The following is a 21,712-nucleotide window of genomic DNA, read 5'->3' on the forward strand; positions in this document are numbered from 1 at the left end:
TTTGATTCCAAACTTCTGAATCGTAAGAACTCATATGACAAACCTATTATGTGCTAATAACACTACCGATCTGGATCTATAAATGTCCACAGTGTGTTTACTCACACATAATACTGGTATACCCAAATAACTTATGAGGGATCAAATGTCACCTATATGGTGACAATTCAGGGGTGTCTAATTTTTTTTTTCCCCTGGATCATAAAAAATTCTTACAAGGCCTTGTCAAAGCCTGTAGCGAAACGCGCGTCGCCATTCGCTGGGCTCGCTGTCTATGATATTATATTTAGATTTATATCTAGCTTACTTTTAACGAGGTTCATATTTATTAATTAGCTCCTTTGTCTCCTCAAATTCATTTAGAGTATCTGGTGCTTGCAATGACTATTGAGCATTAAAATAGCGCAGTAGAAAGAAAGAAAATTCATGGGGGACCCCAGAGGGTGCATATTAAGATACAAACCTATATAGAAGAGAGCCAACTCAATGATTTCATTTTCAAGTAATGTCAGACTGATTGCAAGTATTATACATTAACCAGTGCTGACATTTTCTCTCATAATATAAGTGCAGCTATTCTCACTGCTGGGAGACAAGTATTTATCTTGCCAGTATTGTTATTCCATAGAATGACTGATATAGGCATTTTTTATGATCCAGGGAAGAAAACAAAAGAACACCCCAAAATTTAAACACCCCTGAATTGTCACCATATAGTTGACATTTGATCCCTCATAAGTTATTTGGGTATAGCAGTATTATGTGTGAGTAAACACATTGTGGACAGCAGGGTAGTTTTTCTACCATTTTAATAGCATTGTTCATTAATCAAATTTTCACTTTCATTTTTTCATATTTCGCTATAATTGTTTTTATTGCATACCAATAAAATATAAACTTTTTATAATGTTTATCATACACAATAACCAAAAGAGTGCCCTGGAAATACAATTCTTCTGTTCTTTTATTATGTTTTATATAGAAACTGGTTATCATATAGTTGTTATTATATAAACTGAATTGTTATATTCTATTGACATTTGAAAGACCATCTGTACCGTATTAATTGCATTCATAACCAGTTATAGACATATATCACTAACCATACTGTACTGAACTGTGTGATTGTTTTATTCTGTTTATTCACTGCGCCCGTTTCCTCTTTGACTTACTCTCATTTTTTATACTATATTTTAACAATTATCTACCAAATACAAGCCACAACATCCTTTACCTATTAACTCCCCAGTAATAAACCTTCAAAAAGATTTGCCACCCCCAGTTATTTGTGTGTTTTATCTGTGTCTAGTAAAGCCAAGCAGAGGTTTCCTGGGTCGATCCCTGGTGGGAGCACAATATATTATTTGCCATTGCTGTGAGCTCAGATAGAGATCTGGGCGGGTGCACTGCATTGCTATAGATGAGTGACATTTATTATTATTATTATTATTATTATTATTATCGTAGATTTGTAAAGCTCCACAGTGTTCCGCAGCGCCGTACAGTAGGGAGAACAGTATATACATTAAACTGGAACATTCAAGGCAGATAAAAGAAATGCAGACATGAAAACAAAGGGGATTTGAGCAGCTTCCACTTTTGTATTTGTCTGAGAGGCATGTTGGTGTCAGTAGCTGAGGGGGAGTGCTGACATTGGATTGCTATTTGGAGGCTTCTGGGGTACCTCTTTGGTAAGTTAGCTCTCAATTTAAAAACACATATGTATGGCCCAAATATAGGGACTCTCATTGTTTAGAGTAGGACCATCCTATATGCAAAAATATAAAAGGTGTATGCTGCCAAATAAAAAAAACTGTTATGAGCTACAATGACAACTTTAGGTGTTACTTCCATTCTTAGCCTTTTCAACCTTTTGAGAAACATAAGAGAATTTAGAGAATAGCCACTGATGTGTTAGTACTTATAATTACAAATCACTGGCATCCTTTTGCACTTAAGGTCTCTTAACTATTAAGTTACACTAAAGGCTACCTAAATTAGGGTTAAGGAAACCTTAATTATTAACTTAACTGTAGTTGTTATGATGCACTCAGGGGTAAAAATATAAAAGATGGTTTGCTGTAAAATATGGATTGCTGTACTGTGGGCAAGTACAGAAGGGGTTAATTTAATGTTAATTATCTTTATTTGCCTTGCTTCACATTACATATTGTTGGTCTTGTCACTTAGCAAGGAAGTGTCCACAGCTGTGTGTGCTGCTCCCTAGTCTTTGAGACTCCCAACTCAGATCTGATCGGCAGAAATAGTTTATGATCCAGGCACCAAAATGTGTACATCCTGTTAGGAAATCTTTAGTGTGCATATATTTCCCATACTAAAAATACACATCAAAATTTATTTTTATGAATTCATAACTGTGGTCACATTTTTATTCAGTTGATTGAATGCTTTTTCATGTTACTATGATATTTTGGTAAAAATATATTTTATCTGTAAGAATTCCCTACTAAACCTGTGTGGGTAAAGGATGTCATAAAAGGCTGTTCTAAGCCCCATTAACACACGCACAGACATCTTTTAGTTACTTCCCAGGATAGGAGGTCTGAGTCTGAAGAAACATACTTAAAATATCACTGTATTTGATTAAAATTGTTAATTTACCTGGGGTCCAATCTAAATTGGGTAATAATCCACATTCTGGCTTTCGCCTGCAACAGAGAGAAAATTACAAGTTTCCATTTCTGCATTTTGTCCCTTATATTTTTGTATATTACTACTGCATGCTATCTTGTTATCCTATATTTGCACATTAAGCATTGTATATTTCTTATATTAAATCTCATTTAATAAGTTTCTTTCTTTGTATTCTTACTGGTCTCATGGTCAGACAGCTTGACTGTTATAACCACTACATATCTGCACAACAGGTTATTATTTGAGTTAATGATAACTCTGGGTAATTTTAAGTTTAATTGCAGTGGGATATATATTGTGATGATCTACCAAGTGAGGGGAGTAATCTAGGACTTCTTCACAGAGTGGTCTGTGAAACCAAATCCTGGTGGTGTTAGGTTAATAGTAAATGCGTGCTTTAAAAGATAATTTAATAATTGTTAAATAGACCAGGTGGTCTTGTAGTGATTAACCCTTTATCACACATGTCATGTAGGCGCAGGTAAATTCAATTTTGTGAGGATAACCCCTTAGTGATAAGGAAACCTTAAGATATTAATAACCTGTTAATGTTTCCTTACATTTTCTAAGAGAGCTTAGAGCATCTGGCACATAGAATTTTATTCATATAAATCTATAAATGGGAAGTTTGGAAGTAACATAGGAAAAATAGTATTTGGGTCCAAAACTGTTGCTTCATGTCCAATATAGGGACTCATTAGCGGTTTTCTGATAGGGATATCAATAGCACACTATTGCAGACATCCATAAGTAAAAAAAACACAGATTTTAGCAACATATTACACTGCCCAACCATAATAAATACTTCACATACTCTATTTAAGTGTGATATTAATCTCTGTCTCTGATCAGCCAGTAAAGGATGAGATATTTCCATCTATGCAGATATAATTTGTTTAGCACTGTATTTGTTTTCATCAATCCCCACAAAAGGTAGTCAAATATTCAGTGCCTTGTAAACTGTGAAAGACTGACTGAAAGTTGTGGTTGTGGAACATGCAGGCCCGGCGCTACCTTTAGGCAGCTACCTAGGGCGCCGGCCTGCAGAGGGCGCCACTGGTGTCCGGCACTACTCTATTATCCTGAGCAGGGGCAGCTGAAGCTGCTACAGCCCCTGCACAGCTTCAAGTGGAGAGAGTGATCGCGCCCCGCCCGCACTCTGCCGATGGGAGGCACTGTCTCATTTCTCTGTTCAATTCACCCTCCTCCCCCCCTCACTGCCTGTCAGGCGTGACTTCATCACATTCCGACAGAAACAGTGAGAAATGCAGCATAGAGGAGCAGCTGCTGAAGAAGAGATGACATGTAAGTAAAGAATGCTAGGGGGAGGGGCAGTGTGAAGGAGAGGGGACAGTGTGATACAAGTAGGGACAGTGTGATACAAGGGGGGGGGGCAGTGTGATACAAGGGGGGACAGTGTGATACAAGGAGGGACAGTGTGATACAAGGGGGGGCAGTGTGAAGGAGAGGGGACAGTGTGATACAAGAGGGGACAGTGTGATACAAGGGGGGACAGTGTGATACAAGGGGGGGCAGTGTGATACAAGGGGGAGGCAGTGTGAAGCAGAAGGGGGTCAGTATGAAGCAAGGGGGGACAGTGTGCTGGATAGGGGACATTTTGATGCAAGGGGGGGCAGTGTGCTGCAGAGGGGAGAACATGGTGCTGCAGGGGGGGAGAACATTGTGCTGCAAGGGGGGAGGACATGGTCAAGCAGGGGGGGAGGCAGTGTACTGTGGGGAGAGGACATGGTCAAGCAGGGGATGTGGTATGCTGCGGGGGGACATCGTCAAGTGGGGGAATGGTGTGCTGTGTGGAGGGCATGGTGAAGGGGGGGGGCACAGTGTGCTGCAGGGGAAGCAGTGTGGTGGGTCATTCTCAAAAGTTTTTTGATCCCACATCTAACACTTGGATACTTCCCCTCTAGAAATCCTGTGTTTGCCCCTGGACAGCAGTGGAGTCTGGACAGCGTTCTACATGAAACATCACTGCAGCCAGACCACTGGAGGAGGTAAGGCTTGTTTTTTTTTTTTAACAAAAGTGTAGTGTGTGAGGGTCTGGGAAGTGGGTATTTGGTGTGTCATGGCAGGAGGAGGGGGGGGGGGTTAGTTTAAAATTTTGCCTAGGGTACCGAGAAACCCTGCACCGGCCCTGGGAACATGAATTAGTCCGCTCAACACTATCTGACACCTCCTGCCAAATTGCATATCTGCTTTCATGGTGCTTTCATATTTTAGCATACATATAAAAATCACGCATACATGTAGTCATCACTAGCAGCCGGCACTGTAGCTAGTGCAAGGAATATGGCTAAATAGCACATACCTAAGAGATTCATCTCTGGATACACATTTATCCAGAGATGATTCGGACGAATGGGCGTGCGTTCAACCTTGGCATGCCTTTAATATACATTGCCTATGTGCTTACGCCACTTTTCTCCATAGTTCCGCCCTTTAAGTCGTACACATTCAAAAGAGTCATTTATGTTTGGACAAGAATTGCATGCAATTGCATTCACTGACATAAGGTCCAATTCTGAATATGCGCAGAGCAATTTCACACAAGATTTTGCACACAGCAGGATTTACATCCGAAGATGAATCATGCCATGTATGTCCATTGGTTGGTAAACGGTGTTACTAACTACAAACCATGATCATTGCTATGCTGGTGGATAAGCAGACTTTCAGTAACATTTATGATGACCCTGAATTAAAGTAATGTAAGAGGACCTGAAAATGAGAGTCCTCTTGACAGTTGTGTAAGGGAGCTATGTGTCGTCTTAGAGAGTCTTTGTGTCTATCCAGTGTAGGTGTATACTTCATGGACAGAGAAAGTAATTTACAAATACATTCTGCAAAACATAAGACTTTGAAACCAATAGATTGTAACAGTTATTTTCCTGGCAGGGTGGTTAATTGCTTAATTAACCGCCAAATGTTAAAAAATACCAATTTGACAAACCAGTTTGAGAAACAATATGTGGCTGGTTCAACCATGTCTAGCGAAAACAAAGGTTTAGCCACTATTAAATATATTAAGCTTACCTCTCCTTAATCCAGGGAGTGAATATGGTCTGGTGAATGGTAATTTAATTTTGTCATTGTTTACTGTAACTATTTTGCACTCCCTTGTCTGTGTCAAATTCAGCAACATATGTATAAGATCCCACTAATTCTATTTATTTTCTTAAATTTTAAAACAGAGATTTATCACACACAGTATAAAAAAAGTTCAAAAATTTCTTTTAACACTCTACGAAACTGCTCCTGGAATGGAACAATTATAGTTTCATTTTAATCACCTAATGACTGTAAGCCTGTTATTATTACACATTGGATCCTGCAGCTATGAAAAATACAATATCGTTTTTAGAAGTTGTTTATTAAAGCATAACTATCATTCCCTAATAATAATAGCATACATTTCTGCAATGAAATGTTCTGATTGCAAAGAATTTGTTGTTTGCTTTATGAACTGGTGCTAAAGTCTAGCTAAATTTACAATATATTATCAAATTATTCTCAACTCTTCCTCATATTTTTTTTTGTTAAAGTCAGGATAAATTATTTTTTTTTGTACAGGTGAGCACACACGAAAAGCCAGCTTCACTGTAAAGCATAGTCTGTATATATGTAGAGTCTTCAGAACCAGAGGTACCAATAGGTGAAAATAGTTGTCTAAGGTTCCAATGGTTAAGATTTAACAATTGACGGTCTAAATCTGCAGCGCTGTACAGAGAACACATTAATGGTGTGTTTACACACGCTTGACGATTCAATGATGATGACATTGACCACAGCCAAATGTCCCTTCCCCATGCCGTTCCCTCCTTGGAATCGGAGGCTGTAGTGGGTGTCCTTCTCGCTTGAAGATGAATTGAACATGACTATGTTCTATGGCATGTCCTCACAATATAGTTCCTCCAGGGAGCATTACAACCGATAACTCAACTATGGAGCGCTGCTCACTAAATGGTGCTTAGTCTAGGAGTCATTAACCCATATTGTGGTTTGGATATTTTAGATCTGTATCTAAAAATACCTGTCCATGTGTGCATCATTGTAATTCTGCAAAGAATCATCTGCTTTGTATCTGTATCCTATTACTTGTATTTTTCTGCAATGAGATTTAACAATGGAGCTCTCCTCTTTGTGTGTTACGTATATAACACAGTAGAATTTGAGTGCAGAATTACTCCAACCCTGACAGCAATATTATTTGTATTTTTCTGCAATGAGATTTAGCAATGAAGCTCTCTTGAATGTCACTGTATACTTTGTTGAACACTGCTACCCCCTCCTATTTCAATTCTATCTATTTGCCTGCCCAACTGCTCTACATACTGTGTCCTTCTGTGTCCCTCTCTCAAATGGCGCTAGATCGCCGTGGAGGGCGGTATTTATAGATATCAAAACTTCCGAGATCCGATGACATAACGATGACGTTTTGCCTTGTTTTCGATTCCGAAAAAGCGCGAAAGTACCAAGCCGACTCATCTTGGTGCTCAGATTCTCTAAGTTCGGGTGTCTTCGGTTCTCGAGGAACCGAGCATGAGCATCTCTAATGTGTATGTTAGGGGATATATATTGTAAGCTCCAATGGGGCAAGGACTAATGTGAATGAGTTCTCTGTGCAGCGCTACAGAATTACTGGCGCTATATAAATAGATGATGATGATGATCTTTATAGTCAGTCTACAATGATTCTTTAGCTTGATAGCTCACATAGAAGGTAAATAAGGAGAGAAAAGGACAAAGGACCACTGTCCTAGTGTATTATCCTTTATTTAAAAATATATGGAAAACAATACCCAAGTTCTACTGAAAAGAAACTAACCAACAGATCCATAAAATGTCAGGCAGTTCTCATTGCCAATAGCCCGAAGTAAAACAGCTTGTATCAGGACAATCATTGTGGAGTATGCCATACAAAACACATTCATTAAAATAACAAGGCAAATCTTAAAACGATGTAGCAAGTATTTTTTTTGCAAAATGGAAGGTCATCAGCTTGAACAAAGAAACATAAGCAGTTCACTAACAATTTAACACTGGATTCGTGACTTGCTATAGTTTGCAATTTCAATTTGATATAGGGAGAGACCCTTCAAAATTAACAACATGTATCAAACCTTTTATAAGGTATCAGGTGTTTCTAAAATAAATTCCTTAGGGCCTGATTCATTAAGGATCTTAAAAGAAGAGGTATCTTATTTCAGTCTCCTGGACAAAACCATGTTACAATGCAAGGGGTGCAAATTAGTATTCTGTTTTGCACATAAGTTAAATACTGACTGTTTTTTCATCTAGCACACAAATACTTGATAGCTTATTTGTACACTGAAATTTAAAGCTGATATTTGTGTGCTACATGAAAAAACAGTCAGTATTTAACTTATGTGCAAAACAGAAAACTAATTTGCACCCCTTGCATTGTAACATGGTTTTGTCCAGGAGACTGAAATAAGATACCTCTTCATTTAAGATCCTTAATGAATCAGGCCCTTAGTGTCTAATTAGAAACCAATCTGTGTTGCAATCGCTTATAAGTGGTAATAAAATCAGAACTACTAGACAAAAGTATTTTTAAAACTATATAATTTATATATTATCACATTTTGTATAGTAGGAAGATTATTTTGAATCTGAATAGTAAATATTTGAACTGGTAGGGACGGATTAAAAAGTCTTTAATTTAAAAATCAGAGATACAAGGTAAAAGTCCGGGGAACCTATCATCTATGTAAAAGAGAACATCGTGAATCCGTATAAAGTCTCCCCCCCCCGAAGGCGTTTTGATTCCATCTTAAGTAAGTAAACTATATGAGGAGGGATTGAAGATCATCCGTGTGCTTTGGAACCCTTTTTTTCAATAAAAACCCTATTTGTTTAGTGATTATCTTTATGAACTTTTTAATCATTTATTTGTTTGATCTAAGTATTCGCGCCATGTTTTATTCATTTTTTTTCTTTACATTTATGTTGTGTCCACCCCTGACATGGCCAGATTAACAATGGGCCGCCTCTTGCAAATATATCCATGAGCAGCAGTGCATTTTTTAATTTATTTTAAAACTTGTATGAATGATCTCAACTAGGCCTGGGATAACTACTCCATCCTGGGTTCCACCAACCCCCCGGCGCTATGGTGCAGAGTGTGGCTCCCCCTCCATATGACATCACAACTTGCCGCATTCTGTGAAGGAATGAATGATTCATGGGTGGCGCTCCAGGTGACCAGTGCGTCCCAGCCCCTCATCTGTCAGGGTGCACAGTTCAGGTGTACATAGAGTCACTGTGTGTGGTGGGGAAGGCCAGCGTTTGCAAGTGAGCTGATGCAGCTTTGGGGGACATTGGCTATACTAAATATATTAATTTCCAAAATGTTAAAGCTCCGGAATGTTATGCTCAAAGCCCTGTAAGGGCACACTGTATGTAGCTCAGATTGCTCTAAGAGTAGTTTGTTTGTTGCACTGTTTATTACTCTTATAGAATACAAGATGGCCACAGAACGCAGATTGGGTCTGCAGTGCATGCTCAGATTCTGCTTGTTGTTATAACGGTAGCCTTGGCAGGGGAACCTTGGGATTTCTATGTTGTCGGTATTCAACGTATTTGCAAATTTATTTATTGCATTAACTACCCTAGACCACAAGGGTGGTATACTATCAGAGCTATATACTTCTCTACTCTCCTTTAATGACTTCACCACTCCCATACTGCTACCTGCTTTCTAATCCTTATACCTCCAGAGCCATAAACATTCCTATCCTTCCTTTTCAGATATATAGACTGGAAGAACACAGGTACACACTACAAGGAGAATACATTCCTACAAGGACAATTGATATACCCAGCATCTACAAAAGACCTTAAGCATAACAGACCCAAACTCAACTTCAAGGACAACTGATATACCCTATGTTTAAACATACTTGCCTACTTTGAAATCTCCCCTCTGTGAGGTCATGTGACAAGTGCAAGAGGGGGGTAAAACCCTGCTATGAAATGCCGAAATTCACGCAATCTCGTCGTTAAGCTGTTGAAGTCGTATAATTGGATGAACGAAAGTATATTGGTTTAATATTGGTTTGCCGTGCGTATTGCGAAGCGTACGCCACGTGTTACGTGACGTGGTGCGTTCGCACGGTAAAATACGCACGCACACACTCGCATTACAACAGTTAGTTATTTATATAATTTCATATTGGTTCTGTTACACTGTAATTCAGGAGCAGATAGATTGGTTTGCCGTGCGTATTGCGAAGCGTACGCCACGTGTTACGTGACGTGGTGCGTTCGCACGGTAAAATACGCACGCACACACTCGCATTACAACAGTTAGTTATTTATATAATTTCATATTGGTTCTGTTACACTGCAATTCAGGAGCAGATAGTATTCGGTTTATTATTAGTATATATATATATATATATATATATATATATATATGTATATGTTGATTATATGTACATTGTAGTGTTATTAAAGGTTTAGGTAATAGGAAAGGTGTCATGCCTGATATCATATTGAAGCCCTAATCATCAGCAGCTGTCCGGTGCAGTCGGCGAAGAGATCGCACATTGCATACTTTAGTTATTGATATTAGAGAGTAAAACCTTTGTATGATACTGGCTATGAAAAGGAGCAGACCCCCTGGAGAGAAGCCCCCCACCTTTGGATTCCTTAGATTGAATCAACCTATTACCTGTCTGGCCTGGACCCACCCAACGTCTGGACCTATAGAAACAATCTACGTCATCTCTATTGTTCACAATGAAACACTGACTGTATATATATTAGCTGCATCTCACTGGGGCCTCAGTCAACTCTGACACAATATTCTATACAGAATATTGTCCATCGGGTCCGGTGGGTGCGCAGCGTGCGCAAGCGATTGCATTTGGTATGTACTTATCTTTTGGTATTGGCTGTACTGTACTGTACTTTATCATGATATAATAATGTATTGAATTGTTGACTATTTACATCTGTTAAAAATAAATCACTTTGTGCTTTGGACACACATACAATTGATTGGACAATGCTTATTTTAAAACGATAGAATTACTTTAATAATATGGGGGCTCGTGAGTTAGGAATTACGTTACCGGCAGGTATGCAACGCTTACGATATTCGGTTCCTCAACAAAGGGTGGATGGACGGACGCGTCGTATAAAGCAGGAAAGAACGTAATACGTCTAATACCTGTGGTTCACTGTGTGTTGCGAAACCGAATGTCCGTTGTTGCATAGACTGAAGGAACGCTAATTAGAATCTAGGGACAAGAAAGAAAAATGTTTCTTTTTATTGTCGTTTTAATGGTTTAAAGTGTATTGCATTGCTGTGCGTATGTGTACTTCCTGCTGTGCGTACGCAAACTTCCGGTAGATTTGCCACGTGGTTGAACAATTGTTTTGATAGTTATTATACATGCATAGTATAATTACTTGTGAAAGCCTCTGAGACATTATTACTGTTGTTGGGAACTTTTGATTTTCTGCGCAGAAAAGGTGTATAGTGTGTGATGTTGTAACGTAGATACACTGTTTTATTGTTGAGGTGCTCAGTTGCTGTCTGACGAGGCGGATTGCCCAACTGAAGGACGGTATACAGGGCAGGTATACCGAATGCGAAAACGAAGTTTTCGCAAAAGCGCTACCAATAGATCGCAAGGTTTGCTAATAATTAGTATTGGTAGGCAGTGCGATCCGGTCGCACCGTTAGTGCGAATTGGTGAAGCAGCTAGGAGGAATTATACTGGAAAGGCAGGTTGATTGTATCGACTTTGCGCTCCCAGCGATAATAAACTCAGCAGATTTTTGTGGTTGAGCCAGGGTATCGAGGAGCTGATAGCCCTTGGGGCCCACAGTGATATTTCTGTATTAGGGACCCTCGCCAAGGGCGAGAAAAGCGAGTGAACGCGGCTAACAGGAAATACGTTCACCGAGCATTATAGATCTCTAGCGATGAGTATAGCAACAGAGTTGAAATTATTTGGTGGAAAGAACAGAGCATTGCGGTGTGTCTGTATTTCACATTTGGCCGGAAGGAACAGAGCATTGCGGTGTGTCTGTGTTCCGGGTAGAAAGTATATTGTGCAACATGGGTGCTAGGCATACGCTAGAGATTGCCAGTTTACTGCCTAATGAAGGTCTTATTGAGTCAGCGAGGTTTCTCATGTGTGCAAAATATGGTGCATACGCAACTGTGTATTGTGACACGTGGGTCGTAATGACCAAAGAATGTGATAGGCCTTTCCCAACAACAGGGAGTTTTAATGCAGAGGTGCTAAATACCGTAAAAGATAAAGTACGGTTGATTAAGTCAAAGAAAGTGAGAAATGCACATAATCATTGTTTAAAATCGTGGCAAATGGAAGGTAACACGTGGCAGGGCAGCGAACGCACAGCGGAAGTGAGTGTAAGGAAAAACACGTGTTCAGCGGAAGTAAGCGTACCAGAAACAAGCATTCCGGAAGTGTGCGTTGCAAAGCGTGGCGAACTGAGCGCAAACACGCCCCCGATAAATTCGGTCGGGGCGGGAAGTACAGCCAATACCAAAACTGTAAAAACTGTAACTAGTAACTTGTATGTTGTTTTAAGTAACGTTAAAGGTAATGTTTCAGGACAAAGAAGAGGAACGGTCCCACCAGCAGGGGCAGCTGCTGAAAGTGGTGAGAATAATGAAAAGGTTAACACAGGGGGAGACATCCATTGTACTGCAGCAGCAATTTCAGCAACTAGTTTCAGTGATGTGGTAGACTTACATCCAATCTGCACAGCAGCAGTTCCCAATGGGAAAGCAGACAGGAATAGTGATGTTCCCTTAAAACATGTAGCAAAGCATGATCCATGCACTAGGTCTGAAACATTTTCAATTTTGTCTGATTTCCCTGATCCTAGGAAAGATTTGACCAAATGTCAGCAGTTTATTAGATATTATGGTAATGTGTATGAGCCAACTAATAAAGATTGGCGAGTATTATTGAAGACCTGTCTTCCTCTCAATACTGATATACAAAAGTTCATTAAGGATTGTATGTTGGAGGAGGATGAATCCTTAACCGAGGATGATAATCAGGACAATATTAGACATATAATCACACAGTTGGCCACATATTTCCCAGTGATAGTGGACTGGAGTAAAATTTTTAGTATCCAGCAAAAAGATAGTGAAAATGCAGCAGACTATTTTTGCAGAGCTTTGATAGCAATGGGCAAATGTACTGGGGTACCAGACATAAAAGATAATCTATATTACAGAGAGGTTGCTGTTAAAGTTCTAATGGATGGCCTCAGGGAAAACTTGAAAAGAAGGGTGCAAACTTCATTACCATACTGGAAAGGAACCACTGTAAGTGCTCTCAGGGAGTCAGCTATAGAACATGATAAAAGTATAAATAAACAGAAAGAGACACTAAGTGATAGGGTAATGATAGTAAGTATCCCAGCACTAGAGGGACTGCACACACGACCACCAGCATACAACCCACATAATAAGAAACATAGAAAAAGCAGGTGTTTTAAGTGTAACGAAGAAGGCCATTTCGCAAGAGATTGTAAAAAAGAAGAGAAACAACATGAGTTGAGAAAGTGTTTTAGATGCACTAAAATAGGACACCAAGCACAGGACTGTACAATGACAAGAGCGGAAGCAAAGGGACTTGGCCCATCTAAGGGGGAATCACATAGACACCCACAGAGACGGCGCACACAAGTCTCGGAGACTTCTCAACAGTTTCCTGTGCACCTCATAGCAGCCAATTCCTGGGGGAGAAATATAGCCGACTCTAGAGTTAATCTGTGGTGAGCATTAAGGTGCAAAATGTAGAAAGAAACTTATTTTTTTTAAAGTAATCTTTGTTGATTTTGTTTGTTCGTTTTATGTTGTCACATGTTTGTTTTCCTAAATCACTAGCCGACGGCAAAGAATAGAAATGTTTGTTTTGTTTGCTGTTTTAAGATAACTATCTTGTTTTTCTTTTCACAGATAAAGGGGACACAAAATAAGTATAGACAAGTGTTTAAAAGGGGTGAGATAGAGAAATAGAAGAATTACTCTTGAAAGACTAATTAACAATAGACAATTGGAACACTCTTTTGTTTTAGGCTGCAGCGACTCATGATAATTTGTTTGGCTGAGAATCATTATCCAACAATGAAGTATGTACATACTTTGCTCCAAAATATCGTTTTATGTATTTCAGAGAAAATATGAGTCACTAAGAGTACATTTTTACATTTCTCTATTATAAGTTAGAAAAGTCAGTTGAAAAGGTATGTAGTCAATGAGATACCGAGTTCTTAATGAACAAATGACGGACGACACTGGATTGCACTGTTAAGAACCCCTAGTCAAGTATGGGGAGGGGTCATAGTTAGCAAATAGCTAAGGGGAACAGTGGAATGAAAACAGCCATTTCCCCATAGAGTCAGAGTCCAATCCAGCTGTCATTTTGTTGTAAAAAAAATCTCCCTTTCTACATGTATGTTCGTATTCAAACCTTTGTATTCCCATCATTCATTGCTTTCCTATTTCTCATTCTTTACACAAACGCTAGTCTCTCGCTCTCTCTCTCTCCCGCTCCCTCTCTCTCTCTCCCTCTCTCTCTCTCGCCCTCTCTCTCTCTCTACCTCTCGCCCTCTCTCTCTCTCTACCTCTCTCTCTCTCTCTCCACCTCTCCCTCTCTCTCCCGCTCTCTCTCTCTCTCTCCCTCTCTCTCTCTCTCTCTCTCTACCTCTCCCTCTCTCTCTCTGCTCTGGTAGAGATAAAATCAGACAGTCTCAACAATGGGGCTAAAACATATGTTTATGTTTTTACATAAGACAAATTCAGAGATACACACACTAGATTGACATAAGTTACAGAAACAGTCAGGGGTTTTGTTTTCATGTGTATAGAAACTGCTGATTTTTAAGCAGAAAGGTTCTGTTGTGGAAATACGATTCATGTTTTATAGATTGCATATCTGTTTTGTTTTTTGTTTTTTTGTTGTTTTGGTTCGTGCCTCCTGTACAAAAATGTGCCTTTTTATGGATGCACAAAGGGTGGAGACAGGAGATTGCTAGAGGATAGGCATACAGATATGCATCTCTGTGTAGAACATTGGAGTAGGATTTTTACCACAAGATACGACATAATGTGAAACCCTAGAAAATGTAGAATTTTCATGTTGTATAATTTTCACTGTTAGACAGGCATGTACTGGATACTGTTATATTTGAAGAAAGTGTTATAGAAAGAGACCTCTTTGCCTTTCCCACTTAGTCAAGTAGCTGAATATGAGGTACTGAGAATGACATGTGAGTTGGCAGAGGGAAAATCGATTGATATACATTGGTCTTTAGCATTTTTCTAGTCTAGAGGGCGATGTTGAGGTGACTGAGAAATCGTTTTATAGCAATACCAGCACATGATTAGGACACTACATAGAGGACTTTATACAGGGACACAGTTACCAACGGAAGTAGCTGCTAGTAAGGTCCACACTTACACGCACAACCATACATGGCTGTCACACCAGGGAGAACATAGCTGTCAAATAGACAGCAGGGTTTTATGTGACAGCTAACAAATCTATGTTTTGTTTTGTTTTTCGTTGTATTGTTTTAGTTTTAAAAAGGTGAACACACACACACATGCACGCATACACATATTGGTTAATATAGGAAGATTTGTGTTACCCGAGGGATAAACTGTCTGGAAGGTGAAGAGATGTGGTGAGGAGTCTGGTGGACTCTGGACAAGGTAGACCAATAGAGCCATCCCATATCCCTCCTGCTGATGGGTTTTCCTCCAGGTAAAACAAATACACGTCATTCAATTACCACCATGCAGGATCCTCAAGTATACACAGGTGTACCAATGAAATATGTCTAGGTAGAGGTGTATTGAAATGTGTCTAATGTATTACTGTATCATACTCAAAGCTTTTGTTATTCAATGTGATAGTCCTAGAGTTATAATAGATGATAGGGGTATTCATGTTATTGATAATAGATGTATAATGTATGAGTAGTGGTAACAAATCACATACTTTCAATTAGCCATAAACCAGTATGAACATAAAGTAGTGGTACTCGGTAGAATGAATTGAATAGAATAAGAGTTGGAACTTGATTGAAGTGCCACTAGTCCTTTCCCGCTACCAAGAGATCACCCCTGGGCAGACTCCTAACCTGTCAGTTTTTTGAAATGTTCTTGACCCCTCGTGAGATGAGATTGTAACTGGGAGGCTAGGTTAGACCTTGAGAGAAGGTAAATAGTGAGACAGTAACCAAGAACGTCCAAAACACTGTTTCCTGAAAGTCAGGATGTTGGATCGGGAGAGTAAGTTGTGGAGCAGAAATTTCTTAAGCTTAGGTTATTTGCCAGACAGGTACCAGGTGTAGGCTACCAGCCTCATGGCTTTAAGGGTAGCAGAGACACACTGGTGCCCATACCACCCACTGCAGAGGGGCCAACACTCAGAGAAGGGTCCAAGGGCACTCATGAGTCTGTACTGGAAGGCCTCAAATGCAGTTAGTAGCACCTGAGCCAAAGGCTAAGACTGTTGTCCAGCATGAAGTTGTAGTTTTTTCCTCTTTTGTGTTCTCTCATTTCACTCTCTTCTCAGGACGGTTAATTCTTTTGATTATTAGCAGGTGACAGAGACTGGTTCAGGTAATGATAAGGAGGTATTAGGAGGAAGAAGTTAGTGGCATAATCAGTCCGGCCAATTACTCTATTCAATTCAGGGGTAAAGGAAAATTTGGAAACCTTGGAGCTTGGAGAAAGTGCGAGGGGCTATTGTCTGAGTAGCATTACGTCCGTAAGTACGGCGACCCCATAGTTAAAAAAAAAAAAAGAGATACACCCAGCAATGCCAGTCCAGTAATATCCGGACTCGAGCAGGCATCCTTGAGAATGATTATCATTATTGGGAGGGTAAGGTTTTAGACCAAACAAAGTGCTGGGCGTGCTCACGCGTGCCTCAGTGATTATATCAAGTAGGATTAGTTCTCTTTCCACTAAATATTCTTGAGGTACCCGAACTATGGGTGGGAGGTCACTAGGGGAAAAAGTAGGACACCTAGGTCCCTTAGTCTGAAGTCTCCCAATGCTTTACAAGCCGATCACTGTTAAATCTGAGTATTGAGAGACTGGGAAGAACGAGCAGACAATAGCCCGCCCACAAGTGTTGATGAAAAGAACTGGTGACATTATTAGATGTGTGTATATTAACGTAAGCTGAAGGAGATTGCATATGACATTATTGATAGACATAGGATGATGCTATTGATGAACATGAAGTGTTTAAATGTATTCTGAGCTTAAAGACATGCGTTGGACAGAAGAACCTGTTAAACTTGAAGAACTGTAGTAGAGAATTCTGTATAGCTGATACACGTTCTACTGTACCTTGTACCTTTCCAAATAATGTATTAAGTGTTTTATTGCACCCTTGAAGTGCATACAAAAGGTTATCTCCAAGCTCCAGAAGTGTACGGTTTATAGTAAAAGAAGAAGTCGTTTAGAGGATTAAGACTCTCTCTTATGATAACTTGTTTAGATCTACAAACAGTGTGGACATACACCAAGGGGGATTTGTATTACATAACAATGAAACGTGGTACTGAGATCCTGCTTATAACATCTTTAAGGTGATAGTTTATTGTACTATCAAAGGGTGGACTGTTGAAGTCGTATAATTGGATGAACGAAAGTATATTGGTTTAATATTGGTTTGCCGTGCGTATTGCGAAGCGTACGCCACGTGTTACGTGACGTGGTGCGTTCGCACGGTAAAATACGCACGCACACACTCGCATTACAACAGTTAGTTATTTATATAATTTCATATTGGTTCTGTTACACTGTAATTCAGGAGCAGATAGATTGGTTTGCCGTGCGTATTGCGAAGCGTACGCCATGTGTTACGTGACGTGGTGCGTTCACACGGTAAAATACGCACGCACACACTCGCATTACAACAGTTAGTTATTTATATAATTTCATATTGGTTCTGTTACACTGCAATTCAGGAGCAGATAGTATTCGGTTTATTATTAGTATATATATATATATATATATATATATATATATGTATATGTTGATTATATGTACATTGTAGTGTTATTAAAGGTTTAGGTAATAGGAAAGGTGTCATGCCTGATATCATATTGAAGCCCTAATCATCAGCAGCTGTCCGGTGCAGTCGGTGAAGAGATCGCACATTGCATACTTTAGTTATTGATATTAGAGAGTAAAACCTTTGTATGATACTGGCTATGAAAAGGAGCAGACCCCCTGGAGAGAAGACCCCCACCTTTGGATTCCTTAGATTGAATCAACCTATTACCTGTCTGGCCTGGACCCACCCAACGTCTGGACCTATAGAAACAATCTACGTCATCTCTATTGTTCACAATGAAACACTGACTGTATATATATTAGCTGCATCTCACTGGGGCCTCAGTCAACTCTGACACAATATTCTATACAGAATATTGTCCATCGGGTCCGGTGGGTGCGCAGCGTGCGCAAGCGATTGCATTTGGTATGTACTTATCTTTTGGTATTGGCTGTACTGTACTGTACTTTATCATGATATAATAATGTATTGAATTGTTGACTATTTACATCTGTTAAAAATAAATCACTTTGTGCTTTGGACACACATACAATTGATTGGGCAATGCTTATTTTAAAACGATAGAATTACTTTAATAAAGCTTTGCCTCCACCAAAACCCATGAGAATGCCTACTCTTCTAGGATTCCCCACAATTCGAAAACCTCCCATAAATTCATGAAGAGTAGACAAGTATGCGCTTAAACAGTCTCAACTACACCTTGCACACACTAAATGCAGACAGTTTGCTGCACACTGATAAGCTCCCATTTGAGAGGAGAAAAGTACAGAAATACATTTGCACTGCAGATTTACACTTAGATGTAGGCGAGCCACATCATACAGGAGGTGAAATAAGTATTGAACACATCAACATTTTTCTCAGTAAATATATATTTAATGTGGCTATTGTAATTAAATTTACACCAAGGGCTAGATTTACTATCAGGCGTGATGCATGGCGTTTTGAAGCCGCCATGCATCGCCGCGGTTTTCCGGCGTGTTTGCATATGAAACAGCCGGATTTACTAATGGACGCATTTGATCTTCATTTTGAAGCCGCCGGCGATGTCACGGCGGGATGTAATGCTCAAAGGCGCCAGCGGCTTTGAATAGAACATGGCGCTTTTGCTTTAAATGACGGCGCTTTCGTGTAAAGGCGGTTTTTTTGAAAATTACACCTGCCTCATGGCCTGTTACTATTGGCTATTTTCAAAGTCAGGAGATTTGACATCACAAGCCCTATATAAACCACTGGCCTGACACTTTTTCTTTGATAGGGGTTTGAGGAGTTTTGTGAGAGGAGTTTGGAGGAGAGTTGTTTGCTGAGAGTTTTTGTGAGTTGGAGTTTGGTGGCTTTGTGTATCTGAGAGAAGTGTGAGTAGTCCTGTGGTTTTTTCCTGTTTTGTACATTTATTTTCTCATTTATTTTCGGTATTGTCTTTTTTGTATTTGACTTGTCCTTTGTCTGTGTTACTTGTGTGTGATTGTGTGGAGAGTGTGTCTGTACTTAGTGTAGTTTGTCCTTTGTGTTTGTAAGTCTTTCTGTGTTTTGTGTGTTTGACATTTCTTTGTCATTATGTCCAGAGAGAGGAGGGGAGCAGAGGCTGAGGAGAGGGAGATGGAGGTTGAGGGGTCAGAGGAGGGAGAGGGAGAGGTTGAGGAGACAGGACAGAGCAGGAAGACCAAGACAGGGAGGAATGTGCGCTTCTCACATGATGAGAATTGTGTGTTGGTGCACAATATCATTCCCTGCTACGAGGTGATCTTGGGGAACCTGGCAGCCCGGACTCCGCTAAGGCGGCGCCACCAATTGTGGGGGAGAGTGTGCGACGCTGTTAACGCGGTGGGCCCACTAAAGAGGACAGTGGCGCACTGCCGCAAGAGATTTTCGGACATTAAGAGGAGGTTGAAGGAAAAAATGGCCCAGGAAAGGAGGTCCACAAGACGCACGGGTGGTGGCCTCCCTCTTCGCGTTGAATATACCAGCTATGAGGAGGAGCTGCGGCAGATAATGCCCCGTGAAATAGTGGAGGGAATTAATGTGCAAGACACAGATTCGCCCTCGTTTGCCCAAGGAGTTGGTGAGTGATTTGTCCTTTTTAAGCTAACAATATTGAAAATGTTTTTTTATTGTAAAAGTGTCTTTTTTCCATATAAAAGTGTTTTTTTTACTCAATCAGTATTTAAAGGGCAATAATTTTGTTTATAACTGTTTTTTAATGTGCAAACACATGTCTTCCAAAGATTTATTATTTGTAAAAGGCTTTTTGCTGCAAATACATTGTATGCTTTTTCTAATACATCCAGATTCACCTGGACCACAGTTGAGTCCCATTCCTACAGCTACACCTCCACCTTCAGTCAGAGATTCGGCCACAGAAGAGCAAGCAGGTGTGTGATTTATGTTTTTGTGCTAAATAATGGAGTTAATTGTTTTTCTGTGGAAATGTTGCTGGCAATGTTTTTTTTGTTAAAATATGGTGTGCTATGCGACCTTAGGGCTACATTTACTAAACTGAGATGTTGGCTAGAGCAACCAATCTGAATATACCTTTACTTTATTTATTGCATTCTACAAAAAGAGAGCTCAAATCTGATTGGTTGCTATAGGCAACGTCTTCACTTTTTTACACACGCAGTTAAGTCAAAATACCCAGCATGTACTACACAGAGGGAGGACTGAAATAGGATTTGTGTACCCCAAGGCACGGTCTAGCCAGATATTGCGTAATAAATCACAATATTTGTAGGTTAAAAATACTATGCTTTTTTAGCCCCCTCAACCATACATAGTTCATATGATACTGGGTATTAAAAGGATAATATGTGCATCCTTAAGCAGGTAGCATAGGACAATAAATCATTAATGCAAAAATTGTGAAACAATCTGTAGTTTGTAAAGATTATTCTTTCCTATCAAGTGTTCAGAATGCAATATACAAACATATTATATCCTATATACTTACCGTCATTTTCATACACAGGGCCCTCTTCATACCAGGCACCTCAGGTGGAGTCCCTCCAAATGTCCCCTGAGCCAGATGAGCAAACCATAATCACCCTGGAAACAGTGGATGCCCCTGTGTCTGGTTTCCAGGATGTTGCACCTGGCCCTGCTGAAGCCCCAGCACACCAGCAGCCGGCACCTCAGAGTATGGACCCAGCCCGTGAAATGGCGCTGTCTATTGGTGCTTTCCAGCAGCAGCAATCAGTCTTCATGGAGAGCCAAACTCGCAACATTTCCCAAATTGCGGCCCAGTTGAGGCGGATACACCGCACAAATAGCCAAATTCCTGCTGCAATCAATCGTCTGGCTAATGCCTGGGAGCAATCCAATCTGCAGATGGCCCAAATGACTGGGGCTGTGGAGGCATTAAATTCCTCCGTTCGCGAGGGGAATGCGAACCTGACCCGGCTGGCAGGCCAACTGCAGCAAGAACTCATTGCCCGCTTGCCTGCACCCTTTTCCTCGGCCACCACAAGTACCGCTAGTACGCCAAGCAGATCGGCACAGAGTACTCCTCCAAGGAGAGGTGCTCGCACCAGGGGTGGGCGAGGCAGAGGAGAGAGTGGGGCAAGACATAGCGATATGCAAGCAAAAAGGCGTCGCTAGCGCTAACACATGACTATTGCCTCATGCTTTTTTTACTTTGTATAAGCATTATCCTTTATTATTTATTGTGTTGTACTGCAATAAATGCAGTTAAATTTCTATGGTGTCAGTGTTTATTTTCTGCTAATTAAACAAGAGTATAGTGATGTTTTAAAAAACTAGGCACTCAAATCATTTACACATTGCCCTCTGACTGTCACAAACATTGCACTCACATCAAACACATTTTAGAGAAATAAATGTTTTTCCTATTGTGTAGTAGTTTGTAATGAGACGGACTCTAATCTGCCTTCCGCCCTCTGTGCTCTGCACATCACCAGATG

The 21,712-nt window shown here is 40.1% G+C and overlaps 1 protein-coding gene across 1 annotated transcript; it reads left to right on the forward strand.

Annotated features, from left to right (window-relative positions):
• The first annotated feature begins 19,694 nt into the window (after nt 1–19,694).
• On the forward strand, nt 19,695–21,488 carry LOC142127203 (uncharacterized). The gene is made up of 3 exons (XM_075194330.1): nt 19,695–19,857; nt 20,084–20,167; nt 20,761–21,488. The coding sequence occupies exons 1-3, from the start codon at nt 19,695–19,697 to the stop codon at nt 21,387–21,389; spliced, it is 876 nt and encodes a 291-aa protein (XP_075050431.1). The 3' UTR covers nt 21,390–21,488.
• Nucleotides 21,489–21,712: the final 224 nt, after the last annotated feature.

Source organism: Mixophyes fleayi, unplaced genomic scaffold (assembly GCF_038048845.1).
Source record: "Mixophyes fleayi isolate aMixFle1 unplaced genomic scaffold, aMixFle1.hap1 Scaffold_29, whole genome shotgun sequence".
NCBI classification, from domain to species: domain Eukaryota; kingdom Metazoa; phylum Chordata; class Amphibia; order Anura; family Limnodynastidae; genus Mixophyes; species Mixophyes fleayi.

Excerpts from the sequence above, each read along its gene's own strand:
- LOC142127203 (XM_075194330.1), top strand. The coding sequence starts at position 19,695 with ATGGCCCAGGAAAGGAGGTCCACAAGACGCACGGGTGGTGGCCTCCCT. Across the intron at positions 19,858-20,083 it reads CTCGTTTGCCCAAGGAGTTG|ATTCACCTGGACCACAGTTG; the intron begins GTGAGTGATTTG and ends TAATACATCCAG. Across the intron at positions 20,168-20,760 it reads GGCCACAGAAGAGCAAGCAG|GGCCCTCTTCATACCAGGCA; the intron begins GTGTGTGATTTA and ends TTTCATACACAG.